Source organism: Zonotrichia albicollis, chromosome 1 (assembly GCF_047830755.1).
Source record: "Zonotrichia albicollis isolate bZonAlb1 chromosome 1, bZonAlb1.hap1, whole genome shotgun sequence".
Taxonomy (NCBI): Eukaryota; Metazoa; Chordata; class Aves; order Passeriformes; family Passerellidae; genus Zonotrichia; species Zonotrichia albicollis.
In genome coordinates, this window is record NC_133819.1 from 114,796,107 (window position 1) to 114,810,926 (window position 14,820).

Here is a 14,820-nt window from a genome sequence, read left to right on the forward strand (position 1 = left end):
TACGTAGCAGTTATGTGCCGGAGTCTTCCAAATATTTAAGACTGATGTATCGCCAGCAAAATTCATTCATTATACCCCTTGGATTTATGATATTATATTTTAAAGCATTTTTTCTCCTGTTAGACTTTTTTATTACCCTCTTTACATACTTGCAAATGTTTTCCATTGTTCACACATATGATGCATTTTTTTTAAAAAAAGCCCCTCCACAATGACAGCCCTCATCATAGGAAAAGTTTTTTATAAAACTCTGCTTCACTGTCTTGCCCTCTGCCGTCAAATCTTCAAGTGACAATGGAGTAATTTTCCACCTCACCAATCAAGAAAAGTTCATTGTTTCCATGTACACTTTCCTCACACTGTTTCACTCTGTGGCTTTAGCCTCTCTGAGATGAGAATAGGGTCTCTGTCCTGCATTTGAATAGCACTCAAGCACAGACTACAAAAACTTTTACAGTGTTGTGATAAAAAATTAAGATGGTCTCAGCAATGAAGACAAAAAATTGAACTTTGGGTTGTAGTCTCCATTGACACAGATCCAGGTTAAATTGCTGTTGGCCTTCTAACTAAAATATGTCAGACCAACAACAGTATTTGCTGACAGTGGTTTTCTTTAGTAATTCAGAAGTCTGGAGCAATAAAGTTGTTTGAAAAAGGTAAACAGTTTAGCAGAGTGAAAAATTGGGTTGAGGTACTACTGTAGATGCTGGCTCTGTCTCTATCCAATATTTTCCACCAGGATAAAAATTAGACAAATATTTTGAGCATGCAGGAACAACACAGTAATGGGAAAAGCCATAATCAGAAGTATTTCTGAAGCCAAAATATTTTTTTATTTAATTTCATGAAAAAAAATGAAAGAAAATCTGGAAGAGAATATGGTCATGTGAAAACATGACAAAACTGCAATTTACCTGAGCTTATCATCTCTCAGCTTCTAAGGCATTTGCTTCTTTACTGTGTTCCAAAAACCATTCTCTATACTTGGTTCCTAAAATGTAGGACCATTAGCAGATCTTAACAACTTATATTTCAGGTTAAACAGGAAAGTGATTGTCTTATGCTACTTCATGGTTTTTCTGCTGCTAACTTTAGCATCCCCGCATCTAAAAATCATGATGGCGACAAACAAATGTCAGATGGGTGGTTCGAAAAAGTTGGATGTATTTCCAGCTACTTAGAGCATGCTGAGCATCAAAAAGGGGCCAAAATGAAAGAAGGGATCCATGCCACAAATGTCTTAAAGAATAATTTGTTTCCAGAAAAAAATAATAAATCTAAGCTATTTGACTTCTGGAAAGGAGAACTACAGGGTTTTATCCCTTTAATCATTTCATGATTTCTTTTTTTCCCTCATAAATATTTTAACTTGTCATACTAATCTCTGTTTTACATCTTTGTAGCATCTGTGGATCTTCTCTAAGATAGGGACTTGATCACTTTTCAACTCAATAGAAGGAAGATTTCTTTATTTTTTCAAAGGTGAAGCTCTTGATTTAGCACATTAGATTTGAGCTCAAAAATTTTATTAAATAACCCCAATTAGGTCTTCTCATTGGAATTTAGATATCACAAAAGGAAATTTTCAGAAGAAAACCCCACAAGTGCTTGAATTCTTTCAGTTCCTTGAGTAAAGAAAGGAGAAACCTTTTTTAGACTGAGAAGCTAGCAAACCAGAGTGGAAAAATCAAAGTGAGACTAAAGAAAAATGCTTTTCTTGGAGACTGATTTTCTGTTCTGAGCCTCATCCTTTGTCATCCCACTGAAGTGTTTTGGCCAATAATCCTTCTATGAAGTATGTTACCCACAGAGATCCAAAGATATCCTTCTCACCATTCAAACTCCTTGTATTTTCAATATGAGTATTGCTTTCAAGATGAATTAGAAGAGACCTGAAAACTTTGCTCTTACCAAAATATGATTGCAGAAAGTTAGAAAACCAATCCAGTTAATCACAAAGAGGACAGGACAACCTCCCAGCTGGGACTATGGATGGAGTACTTCTAAAAGTTGGGGGTTGGACTGCTTAGAGCATCACAGGACACTGCACAGCTTTGGTGCAGTAATACACTGAACATATCGAAAGAAGGAAGAAAACCCCTTTGGATAACAAGGCAACTCTTTGCTATTTGGTGAGGAATCCCAGGGCAAAGTTTTCCTGCTACTTTGTAGTGGGAAAAGTGCTGGGCATAGAAGATAAGGGGCTCATGAAGCCCACAGTTAGAGATAATATTTAATCTGAAGGGATTATCTTGAATGGTCAGTTAATTTCAAGAATTGTGATTTGAGCATAGTAATCAATGTGTGTTGTCAATTACTCTGGATCTGACTGTAAAACCCCCACTGGATACTAGGTTCTTTGAAAAGCAATCACATCAGTTTTCAATAGAAGAGATGAGATAGCAAATGGATAGCAAATGTGACCAATACAATTAGATTTTAAATTAAAAATATGTAGCAGTTGTGCCCTGGAGTCTTCCCAAATATTTAAGACTGACGTATCACCAGCAAAATTCATTCATTATACCCCTTGGATTTGTGGTATTATATTTTAAAGCAATTTTTGTCCTGTTAGACTTTTTTATTACGCTCTTTGCACACTTGCAAATGTTTTCTGTTGTTCACACTGGGTACATGATGCATTTTTGTTCACACCTTATTCAACTGAAGACTAAATGGCTGAAAAAATTTACCTCATGAAAGTGAAATGCTGTAAAATGTTAAGCCCACAAGTTTGAAGTTCTCAGTGGAGGATTATTTCAAGTTCACCAGTAGAATAAATATATATATTAAATAAGTGACCTCTTAATATACTTAAATAACCCCTCCTGTAAAATAGTTTATTTTTATGTTCTTTATTCCACCAAAACTGCATTGCAGTTTTCCAGTCTTTATATTTACATTATTTGCAACTCTTTCCATAAGTGCCAGTACAAATGTAACTGATGAAAATCCAGAATAGTCATACAAATGTTCCTGAAAGCAAGGTGCATTTCTGAGCATATTTTTTTCTGATGCACAATAATATATATGTATATATTAACAAAGCTTCATAATATAAAATATCTTCCATGGCAAGTAAAACTTCCCCACTTACAGCTTATTCAGATCTCAGTTACACAGACTTCTGCATTTCAAGTTAGTGCAAATAATGAGAGTAAGAGCCTGAGCAGAACGATGTCAATACAACGGAACAAGAGAAACAGCAAAATTTTACCAACTCCCTGCATACGGTTATAACATTTAATCAGTACATCATTAGTATTCTTCATATACAATGTATTTAAATAATTGGCTTGTCTGAACTATAGGCAACAAATTTACAAAATAAAATAATGTTTCACACAAATATGGAATGTCGGACAAATATATGAAAATAAAATGCATCTAGTAACAAAACATTGTAAATCAAAAAGATAAAAGATGTCTTCTCCATTTTTGAAGATTTCAAGGCACTTTCTTGGCAAATCAGAATTCTCTCCTTGGTAGAAAGTCTGCAAGAGAAAAGGACATGCCATTTTATAGCTGGTTTAAAAAGAGAGAAGCAGACCGCTTAGCAAAATTCTGTTCATAAACCACAGTTTCCTGCGGATTGCATAAATCATAAGATTAACTTCAAATGCCAGTGGGTCTTGCCCTCCTGTGAGCACTAATGAGTTTTGCCGGGGCAAACCCTCAGCGTCAGTGCCAAGAGGTTTAACACACAGAGGTCTGCACTGCTGCACCTTGCAGGGGAGCTCCCCATGCACACAGCCACGTGCAGTTCTGCATTCTGGGTTTCATTAAATGCTTTATTTCCATTTGCAGGGATCTGACTCGGGAACTGATAACAAACCCACCCAAACCTCTGAGGACTGTAAGGGCGGTGGATGCCCGGTATCCCGCCCCGGAGCCACCCCGGCGGCTGCCCGGGGTGCGGCGCCTCTCCATGGTGCTGAAACATCCCAGGGACAAGATCCGCGGGCAGACTATTGTCTTTCCCCAAGCCAAAGTTCATTTCGAGGAGGAAAAGACCATGTCTTCTCTGTATAGCCGGATATTTACAGATGAGGAAGGAAAATATTTGCATAATAGCACTGCAGCTCTTTTTTAATGAGGGAAAGGCAGCCTATTTTGGTACTGGCAGGAAAAGGCTTGAAAATAGTTGTCAGTTCTTCAAGGGAGAGAGCCTCCTTCTTCAAGGCAACCAAGAGTCTCCAAGATCTGTCAGATGTTAAAGTGAAGGCAAATTTTCTTACAGGCAACGGGATCTATGGCCATGTCCTCTCTACACTAGTGTGAGGGTGGTGAGGAAAACAGATCCCTTGTGCCAAAAGATGAAGCAGAAGTAATCAGAGAATTATGTTAGAAATGCTATGTGTTTGAGGAATTAATGTATGTAACTCCTTTGTTGCACTCCCTACTAACAGGGAAGAGAGAGCAACTCCTGCCACTCTGGACCCTTCTCAAGAAAATGTTTCCATTCCAAGAATCAGTGGATATGAGTAAATATGAAGATCTGAGGATGTCTTATTTATGATGGAAACTATCCACTGTACTTAGTGGAGGAATGGGCTGAGGGAGCACAGAGACAGCTGGGAAACACTCAGACCATGGCTATACTTTTTCCTATAATATTTTCTCTGTTTTTAACAAAGCAGAGAGAAAGCTAGCCTAGATACAACTTTAAGTGAATGCAGTGCACACGAGCTGCTAGCAATGCTTACCATTTAAAACCTTTCTTCCCTATTTTTCATGTCTTTGAATGTATTTTTGGCAGGCAAATTAAAACACCTGGCTTTGCAAATCATAGCAACTTTTGATCCTTTTGTGTTTTAAAGATGGAAATAGGATGAGATAGATGCTTCTGTACTGTAGATATGTAGGCAGATCTTTGACTCATTCTCTTAAAAGAAAAAAAAAAATTGGAACACCAGAAATCTCTCTGAAAGCCCTGATACATGAATCCAGAGATGTAAATGGATACAGGTAAAGGTAAAGGAAAAACAGAGACTAAAAAGGGAATACTGCAGAAAGTAAGAGAGTGGTGAGATGTTTGAACAAGCTGAGATTAAAAAGAGGATACTAAAAAACAAACAGGAATTTAAGTACCTCCCCCCCCCGCTCCAATTTTTTTTTTTTTTTTAAGAGGACATTCAGGAAAGGATTCCTTCCTTGAGTCATGAAAAGGAGATACAGGCAAAGTAATGAGATGCCTAATCAGTCTCTAGTTTGCTGTCCTTGCTATATTCAAAACCATCTGCAACACCTGGAAATCAAGAGGCCAAAGAGACTGAAAAATGTTAAGAAGAAAGGAAGAGAAAGAAATTATGTCATTTCTTCTCAGAACTGAAATATTGCCATATTCTTTAAAGCACAGCCACCAAAATGAATCCCACCTCCACTGAGAAATCAAATCAGCTAACACTGACTCATATCCTACTCTTCTTTTCTTATTCTTGATTAGTATGAATTGAAGTCTTGATGCAGGAAGAAGTGACATACACAACTCCCCCAAGCTCCAAGCTTGCAGTATTTGTCAGGAGGAGGTGGTGAAAGGAAACCATCTTTAAAGAAATTTAAATAAATAAAATTCACTGAACTTATACATTTTAGTGGTTAATAATAGCAACCAGAGTGTGTATTTACAATTAATCTTTGAAATTATAACCATCTTATTATTATTCAAAAAACAGGAGAAAACAACTCACTTGGAGATATTACTTTTACAGTCAGTGACAATGCTGTGTAATTAACATTTGACATGCTATTCATAAACAAGAATGGACTGGTTTCTTCTTCACGCTACTTAGTGAAACCTTTAGCTTTCTTTACATCTTTATGTTCAGTTTCCTTCCATCACCATGAAGTGTTCATTAACTTTTCAGAAATTCTCAGAAGACTATATGAGAATGAAAAGGGGTCCCAGAAATGAATTAAGTGATAGATGATCTATGAAGATTGCATTGGTAGACCTGAGAACAAGACATTCTGTTTCTTCCATGGATTAACAACAAAGTTCTCTGAAGAATGGCCTGAAATAAATGTGCTGATGATGTCCTTGGGCATTTTCTTTCACCAAGCAGACTTCTTCTTGAAATTTTGAACAGTAAGAGGCCACCCAGTGTATAACTACGGACTGCAGTGCCACAAGTGAGTTGAAGGAAATTACACCGGGGCTTGCCAGAGGTATTTGTGCTTCTATGTATTTCCAGGAGGAGCCAGTCAGTTCTTCAAAGCCAAAGCTGCATGTTGATACACTCTGATAATACCACATTTTTTTATGCACACCTGATAACAAGGTATAAGTGTGAAGTAAACCAGTAGACCATTCAACAAATAAGAAAATGAGTGGGGAAAATGATACTTACATAGCAAACATCCTAGGACTGTGTACACAAAGGGCTCATTGCTAATCTTGTTAGCAATCTTGCACACCTTTTGTAATCTATAAAACAGAATTACCCACAGCAATAATGAATCTCAGTTTCCAGATACCCTCAAAAAACTGCATAAAATTAAAGTTTGTACTTGAATTTCAAACACCCTACACAGTGAAACTGTTATCTGATGGAAATTAATGAAATTATGTGTGCAAGATGCAATATTAGGTTGTACCTTAGCATAGTGCTCTAGAGGAAAAGTACAAGTGATGCAAGGAATTAAATTTCAACCAGGAAGTTTTCTACTGGGATGTGGAAGACCAGGAATTTAACTCATTAACTTGGAGGCTATTGTAACTATCACTATAACACAGTCAGAAGTCAGGCTGCTTCAACATTTTATTGTTCCATTTCTTATTACTATTGATTTAATTCCATATTTTCCACATTTAAGTACATCTCCTAATCATCAGATTAAAGATACTAACCTCCCACTTCCAATCCCCCTGTGTGTGCCCTTGGTTTAAATGACCACCTGGTTCAAGTGGATCCTGAGTCACTACTGCCTTGCTCTCTGGTATTTGCTAACAAGAAATACACAGGTGCTTCTCTTGCTTGATATGTATTTTAATAAAAGGTAATATAAATTGTGACAAACAGCAAGAAAGTGATTGCTATCTGGGTTTCAGTTCCTCAGAAAATATTTGTACAATTATAACCATGTCAGAAGGAGAGGAAATAACTCATCCTCAGACATCCCATGATGACTAAGGTGTCCCTGACAGAAAATATCAAACCCCTCTAAAGACACAGCGAAAGATCTTGGCTATGATCAGCCTGAGACAAATTTGAAGATTTACCTCTCCTTTTTAGAACAGAAAATTTCAGGTAAATGGAACTCATTGTCTGCTTTGGGTTTGCTTGATGCAAGGGAGAACAAAAACTCTGCTGTGGTTTAAATCACCCTTTTAATTTTACAATTTGCTTTGATAGTTGAACTAAAATATGACTTCTTTATATCATTCAAAATCACAGTCTTGTTTTTAAATTTGAGAAAAGCTATTTAATTAGAAGAAAATAATATTACTCTTTTTCTGGAGAAATAAAGTGAAACACTCAGGTAATACATAAGAGTCCAAATAATATTCACATGCTCTGGATCCATGTGTCAAGGCATACAATATGGTATTTTTGTTGCACAGCATGTAATAGAAATATGCCTTGCCTACTCCTGTGTCTGCTTAGAAAGCTGCATGTATATCTTTTGTGGATCAGCCATGGATTCCTACAATCCAGCTTCTAATAAGCATAAAAGCAAATGGAGATGAGGGCTGCTCCATCCCCTTTCAAACACTAAATCCTCTGATGTGCTGAGCAATGGTGAGAGAGCACCTCAGCTGCTCACAAACAGTGCTTCTAAGTGATGCAGCGAGAAGGTCCCATTGCTTTTCCATGTTAAATCCTGAAAAACTTCCAAAGCACCAAACTTTGCCCACAGTTTGTGCTTACACATTCTTAATGAGATTCACTTTCTTTAATTAAAACATACTGCTTATTTTCCACTGACTTTAATTGAATTGTCCATTGCACTAGAGAATGCTGAAGTAACTTCTATTTAAGGAATCTCTATTTTGGTTTGGGGTTTTTGTTTGCTTTTTATCCATTTTATCCAAGAACACTTCTATTTTTCAGTATCTCTGACAAAAATATATTCAGGCTGTGTTAAAGCAAAGCTTCTGCAGTCTCAGAGAGGAAGTTTGCTTGATGAGAACTGAAAGTATCAAAAACAAAATGATGAATCAAATGATTTTCTGTTGCTTAACAATGGGCATATAATAGAAAATTATACTCACAAGCTGAAATATACCAAACCCCAAAGATACAACTCTACTATTAAGCATTAATAGAAGATAAAGAATGGTTCAGATTTTATCTTGCACAAGGAAAGCTAAAGAGAGCAAGAAGGAGAATATCTGCCCTCTGCATAAGCATGCCCTACTGATTTTTTTCAGTGTAGTTTTGGTTTCATTTATTTCAGCATTATTTTGAAGGAATTCCATGATGTTCAGCTGACAGCAAGTGCATTAACAGAAAATATTTATATATTAGAAGATCTGGGTATGTTTTTTTAATGTAATGCTAAAGAGTAACTGTTAAAAAAGGACCAGGACATCAAACACTTAATAGATAAAGTGTGTTGCTTTCAAGGAAGTATCACAGCTAGCATTAAAAAGTACTTTGCTACTTACAGGTTGGTGTTGAGCAGTCCCTTGTGTTGTGATACAGTCGATGAAAGTGCTTGCTACACTCTGAGGAAAATGTGACTGGCCCTGTTTGAAAGTAAGGAGCAGTTAACAACAAGCTGTTAGTGTCACTGCTCTGCAGCTTCAATGGATGGCAAAACACATAGCATTAAGTTTTTTCTTGGCTAAAACTGAACTTAGTCTTTTACCCTTAACTATGATGCAACACAAGTATAGTAATGCTAGTGAAATAACAGAAAGAAATTCTATTTCTGTGCCTTTATGCTCACGATATAGAAAATAGAAAAATGACACATTAAAATGATGGGTTGGTTTAGCCTTGAAATTCCAGTAATTCAAAATCAGCAGTAAAATTTCTTATATGGTGAAAAAAAGAATGACAATTACAGTAAATTTAGTTTGTTCAATAGTTGTCTGTAGACTAATGTAGAAGGAATAATGCACCTAGACTGAGGATACTATTTGTGAAGATAAATAAAAGCAACATTCTAAGCAAATATGAGTTTCTAATCCCTGGAAAGATTTCATGCACTAATGCTTTTAATTTGCACATAGATGGTTTATAAAATTCTTAATATACAGTGTAGGTGTTGACAGAAAAAAAATGACAGCTGAATAACATCTAGGAACCTGATCTCCTGTTAAAATAATCCAAGTAAAAAGGCATAAAATGTGCAGAATGCAGGATATGTTTCATCTTTGGCAAGGCAAATCCCTGCATGTCCAGGGCATAGTGTGCAGCTCTCTTCTTTGGATATTCTGTGCCATCTGTTTACATTAATATTTGACTAACAAAATATCCCTTCTTATGGCCAGGGAGCTGGAACTAGATGATCTTTAGGATTCCTTACAACCCAAACCATTCTATGGGTCTATTTTTCTACAAAACATGGCTTAACTGTAACAAGTTGCCAAAGACCCCTTCCAAAATTGCTGATGGCCACAGAAAGTAGTACTGGTGACATTCAAGTTGAAAAGGAGAGCAAAAATGTAATACTTGCATCCTGTAACCTTCTTAGCAAGACTATCCTTGACAGCTGGGGATGAGTATGATGTGGTTTGGACAGAAAAAATTGACATAAACTGACATTAAGTGAATAAGGCTAAATTTAAATGTAAATTTAGTACAAGTAGGAACCCTGAATAAGAATAGCTTGCTTCAAGCAATGCTTCAAAATGATTCACATGAAGCAGACCTTGTTGGCCAACTTTCCTTTCAGAGGAAACCAGGAAGCATTTCTGGGAAGAAAAATACTTGTTTCATAACTTGAAAGATGGTTTATGGGCCTGGTAAAATATATCAAGCTAATTCTCTCTGAATAGTGAAGCCAAACCACCATGAGAAGATTCCAGAGAAGATTCCTCTATATAACAGTGAACATACTTGAAGATTAGATTTATTTTACAGTAGTCCATGGATTTCAGTAGATTTTTTCAGCCACCAATAAGCTTTTCAACAAACTGGAAGAGCAGCCTTTGCAAGTCTGAACTGGAATATTGCTGCCATTTTTTTTATCTGAGTGAGTAATTAGGCTCCAGGAAAAGTATGTAATTTGAAATTATCCAGCGTATATGGAGACAACACTGGCTTTTGTCACTAAATAAATTCCATGTCCCATCAGAAAATACATGGTTTTCTAGCTCTCTTCCCTGTCATCAAAAATAGGATGTTAATTTTATTGTGCCTTACAAAACACTCTGTGTCAGCTGGCTTTCCAAGCTAAATTGACAGATTACTTTATGACTCACAAGATTATTTATGATTTTTCCTATAGTCAAGGACTGTTACATATGGTTCTTATTTGGCTTTAAAATGTGTCTATTATTCCTGGCATATGAGAAGTGTGCAATAATTTTCTTAACCCTGAAACTGTAAAGATAATGTACTATAAAGATCATATTGATCAGCTTTTCTCTTTTTTTTTTTTCTTTTTAACAACTTCATTCTTTTAGGATGTCCTAATTCTGAACTAGTAAGGACTGTAATGAACCAATTTAATTAATGAAGGCTGCTAGAAGATTATGATTGGAACAGAATATAAAAAAGAAAAAATTCCACTGTGTTTTAAGAAAATGCCTATGGAATACAGGATCTAGTAAAACTATGAAAAATAAAATAAAATATAAAACAACAACAGGCAGAAAATTCCACCACTGAATATTTTAGGATATATTAAAAAAAAAAAGACTGAAAGAAAGAGAGGAAGACAGAGAGAGGGAATGAGAGAGAAAAAGAGATAGAGAAATAGAGAGAGAGATAGACAGAGATAGAGAGATGGAGAGAAGAAAAAGAGAGAGAGAGAGAGACAGAGAGACAGATGGATTGAAAAGAAAGAAAAGGAAAGAAAGAAAAGGAAATAAAAAAAAGGCAAGAAACGGAAAGAAAGAAAGAAACTAACTGTAGGCAGAAATTCTTAGCCAACAAATAAACTTTCAGTATTTTGGAATGATCCTGCTTTCCTCATTCGTTCCAACTAATCTTACTCAAGGAATTTCAGCAATTTTGATGGCAATTAAATTAAATTCATGCAGAAAAGGACTATTAATTTAATGAATGGGTCCAGAGACATGCCTTCAACTAGTTCTTTTCTCTTTTTCTCTTCTATGATTTACCACTCTCACAATAACTTCTGTAAAACTCATGGCTGTTTTTCCCTGGTTTTGAGTAATGAAACTCAATCTGTATTCATTACTTAGCTTCCCCAGATTCTTATGTTCAGCTTTTTATGGTAACTGAGGAGTTTCCAAAGCTAAAAATGAAAAGGAAATGGATTAAGTACTAACATTAACAAATCTCTCTTGTCTGTCCCTCCCAGGAGAGGAATATTCAGTGTTCCTCCGTCACATGGCATAGCATAGTTTGAAGCTCTGTGTTAATTTCTGTCTCATATTGACTGAAAATTATTAGGTCACAATTACTCTTGTTTACTGCAAGGGTGAAGGGCCAGCTGGCTCTGGCATATTTCCTGTAGATTCTGTTGGGTTGCAGTGAGCCGTTGGCAGAAAGATCCTTAAAGTTGTGCTTATCCCAAGGGTTGGAATACACTTCCCCCATGCAAAAGAGACAACAAATACCTTCCTTTCTTGTCAAGCACTGCCTGAAATTTCCAGCAATGAGGAAATGCATAATTATTTCCAATTCTCTTTTTCATCCTCCAATGTCCAACTATTTCTCTAGCTTTTAGTTTCAATAATTCAAATAACCCTGAAAATCACCACAGGATTTGCAGTATCATACTTTGAGACCTTCACTTTTCTGAGTTAAAGAATGCTGGAACTAGAGAGCAAAGAATCAGTGCAAATGCCTTGTCATTGGCAACTCATATTGCATATATTCAGAGGGTTCTATATTTTTCTCAGTAGTTACAATACAGTCCCAAAGTTAAATGCATTATAGAACTCCACCTCAATTTTCAAGTACTTGGTTGTAATCATGATAAACTTTCATACTTGAAACAGCAAGTTATTTTTTATATTTCATTTACATTATTTTAATTCTTCCTTGTTCTATCTGTTTCCACTATTAAAATAAGTTTCCACACATAGACATCATGAGACAGATGCAAAAAATCTTCCCTGATTTGGTAAAAACTTACTTGGCCACAAAGGTCTGTTTCTTAAAATTATGTGCTGTCCAATGAGAAGTTCTAAAATTAGTGAATGTGAAAATAAATATGGAATGCACAATAGGAGGATAAAATTTAAACAATAACTTTTAAATAATGTTTTAACTTACCTCATTTTGAAAGTTATTTTAGACCAGATAGTTCAGTTGATTATTCAATGAAACTAGAATTCTTCAAAAATTTCTATTTCTAATATATGCATATTTAACTTCAGAAATGTTAGCCTCAGAAATGTTGAGCTTCAAAAAAATTAGTGGTGTGACATTTGCAGCTACATAGAATATGCATATGTGGGAAAACACAAGCAGCTTCCTTACCTGTAAAATGTTTTATGAACTTGTCTTTTAGACTGGAATCTCTTGGAAAAATTTCTGAGGAGAGAAGAAAAAAAATTACATTTATGTAGCATAGGAATTACAATAAAAGCTCTGAAAGCATAATATGCCAAGATGTCTGATGTACAGAGACCAAATAGATTCTGAAATTACCTATACTAATAATTTCTGTAGTTGTAGGAGTGTGGGTACGTTTAACAACATTGTGAAGTATTTCAGGTAATTCCCAGATGAATACTAAGTGGTCATCCTATGATACATAATAATTTTTTGACACTGATTTCTGCACATCTTTGGTCTGAGTAGGGCTGTTAGCATAGAAAGACTGCAAATAGTATAAATATAAATTATCACACTTAGAAGTATGTAAGTACCTGAAGAAATTTTGTAAAATACATAGATAAATACAAACTAAATATTACTTTTTTGATTTTGAATAACAAGTGCCTGAAGAGAAAATTCTCCTGCAAATCACCTAAAATAGACATGAGCCATGCACATTTTCATTGCAATATTAGTTAAAAAATGGTCCTCCTCTCCCGTGAAAAGTGCTGTGAATTTTAAAATATTCCCTTTCCATTTATGGCATTTTTTCCCAGAAAGTACAAGAGAGTAGAAGCCTCTAGTAGAACACACAAAAGAATCACAAAGAACAGAAAATGGAAATAACACAAAAAGATAAAATTCCTTTTTCTTTCTTTTCCTCTTTTTTTCAATGGGATACCGCCTCTGGCTGACAGCAGAAACATTTGATGTAAGTAAACACCCTCAGAACCAGTACAACTCCCCCTAGTCTCATGAATTTTCCACTGAAAAAAATTATATCAATATTTTTGGGTACCTGCAGTTATTACTGGAGACAGTAACAAGCTGCCTGTTATGTCAAATTCAAAGAACCTCCCTGGCAGTACGACAAGGAACATTGCTAACTTGCAGCATTGGGACCTGCAGTTAAATACATTTATTCACTAAAAATATTTCCTTATATCTAAATTAATTTTAAATCTTTCTACTCTCGTACATTTTTTTTTCAATTCCCAATCTGAGTTAACATTTAGCTCAGAAGAGAGCTAGTTTCCTTTCATACTACAGTAAGATGTTGGTTATCTGCCAAGATAAATTCTTACCACTGGCTTTAGGCAGTTTCTCAGAGGTCACATGGGTGTATTTTTAGGCTGGGATTTTAGGATAAAATGCCCAAGTCTTTCTGGAACTCATCTAAGTAGGAAACCTGCTTCCAAGTAGGAAATATATTTCACTTAAGATTCCTTAAATATATCAGTTTTAACTGATTTATTTTCTCATTGCAGAAGAAATGCCACCCTTTCTCCAATAAACTTAGCATTTTACTGATAAGAAATGTCAGGTAGTTTAAAATTGTACCGAATTAGGAATATAAAAAGGCAAAATAGGGCAACAATTGGTGTGAGTTTTGAATGAGATGCCTCAAATGGGCAAGTGCTGATGAATAATCACTGCCTGGTGAAGTATAGGCTAGGAACTGGCCGTCCTTGCTCAGACAAAGTGCATTTAGATACAGACATTTGCAAAGGGCATAGAATTTCCTGTGGGAACAGTAGCTGCTTTTTGCCCCATAAAATTCTCTACTTGCCCCATAAAATTCTTTAGGAAAAGCCTGTTTACAGCCAAAACCCCACCTCTTAATGGCCAGAAGGTGAAACAGGAGGACAGACTGATGCCCTGTCAAGGAGTTAGGTACTGCAAGTATACAATTGCAGCTGCAGCTGTGTTGGGAAGCCTGAGAAGGAACACTGCAGAGTCTGCTTTCCATGAGTAACCCACACTGGCCCAGGGTTCACACCAGCCTGCCCCAACAGGGAAATCTAGGTCAGTTGTGTGTTGAAAAGCAGCCGAGTGTGCTGCCTGCGTGGCTGCTGCTCCCCTGCTGCGGCTGCCATCCCTCCGGGCAGAAATCAGCTTTTCACCATGTGCCCATGGCTCAGCTTCCTCCAAGGGCTCCTTTGCTTAACAGTACAGTGCATGTGCTGGGTGAAACACAATCAGTGAGCCCCCAGCCCAGCACAAAAACAACCTAAGCTCATTTGTATGGGAATCACAGGCAGCACAGGTTCCTGGAATGCTTCTGGCTCTAATGGCAGAGGCAACTCCCCCTGAACCATGAATTGCCCAGCACAAGCACAAGCACAGTCATTTTCTCCCCTCTTCCAGCAGCGTAGCCAAGCCCTTCTGTCTATACACAACTGCGAGTTTG

General features: G+C 36.4%; 1 protein-coding gene across 1 annotated transcript in view; it reads right to left on the reverse strand.

The window, feature by feature from the left end:
- Positions 1-609: 609 nt before the first annotated feature.
- ALKAL1 (ALK and LTK ligand 1) overlaps positions 610-14,820 on the reverse strand; it is a 39,020-nt gene continuing 24,809 nt past the window's right edge. Inside the window, exons 3-6 of the mRNA XM_005479289.4 lie at positions 12,570-12,623; positions 8,612-8,692; positions 6,351-6,427; positions 610-3,494 (exon numbers count right to left, since the gene is read on the reverse strand). Coding sequence (XP_005479346.1) covers positions 6,363-6,427; positions 8,612-8,692; positions 12,570-12,623 — 200 coding nt within the window. The 3' untranslated portion in view covers positions 610-3,494; positions 6,351-6,362. The remainder of the gene's footprint in view (positions 3,495-6,350; positions 6,428-8,611; positions 8,693-12,569; positions 12,624-14,820) is intronic.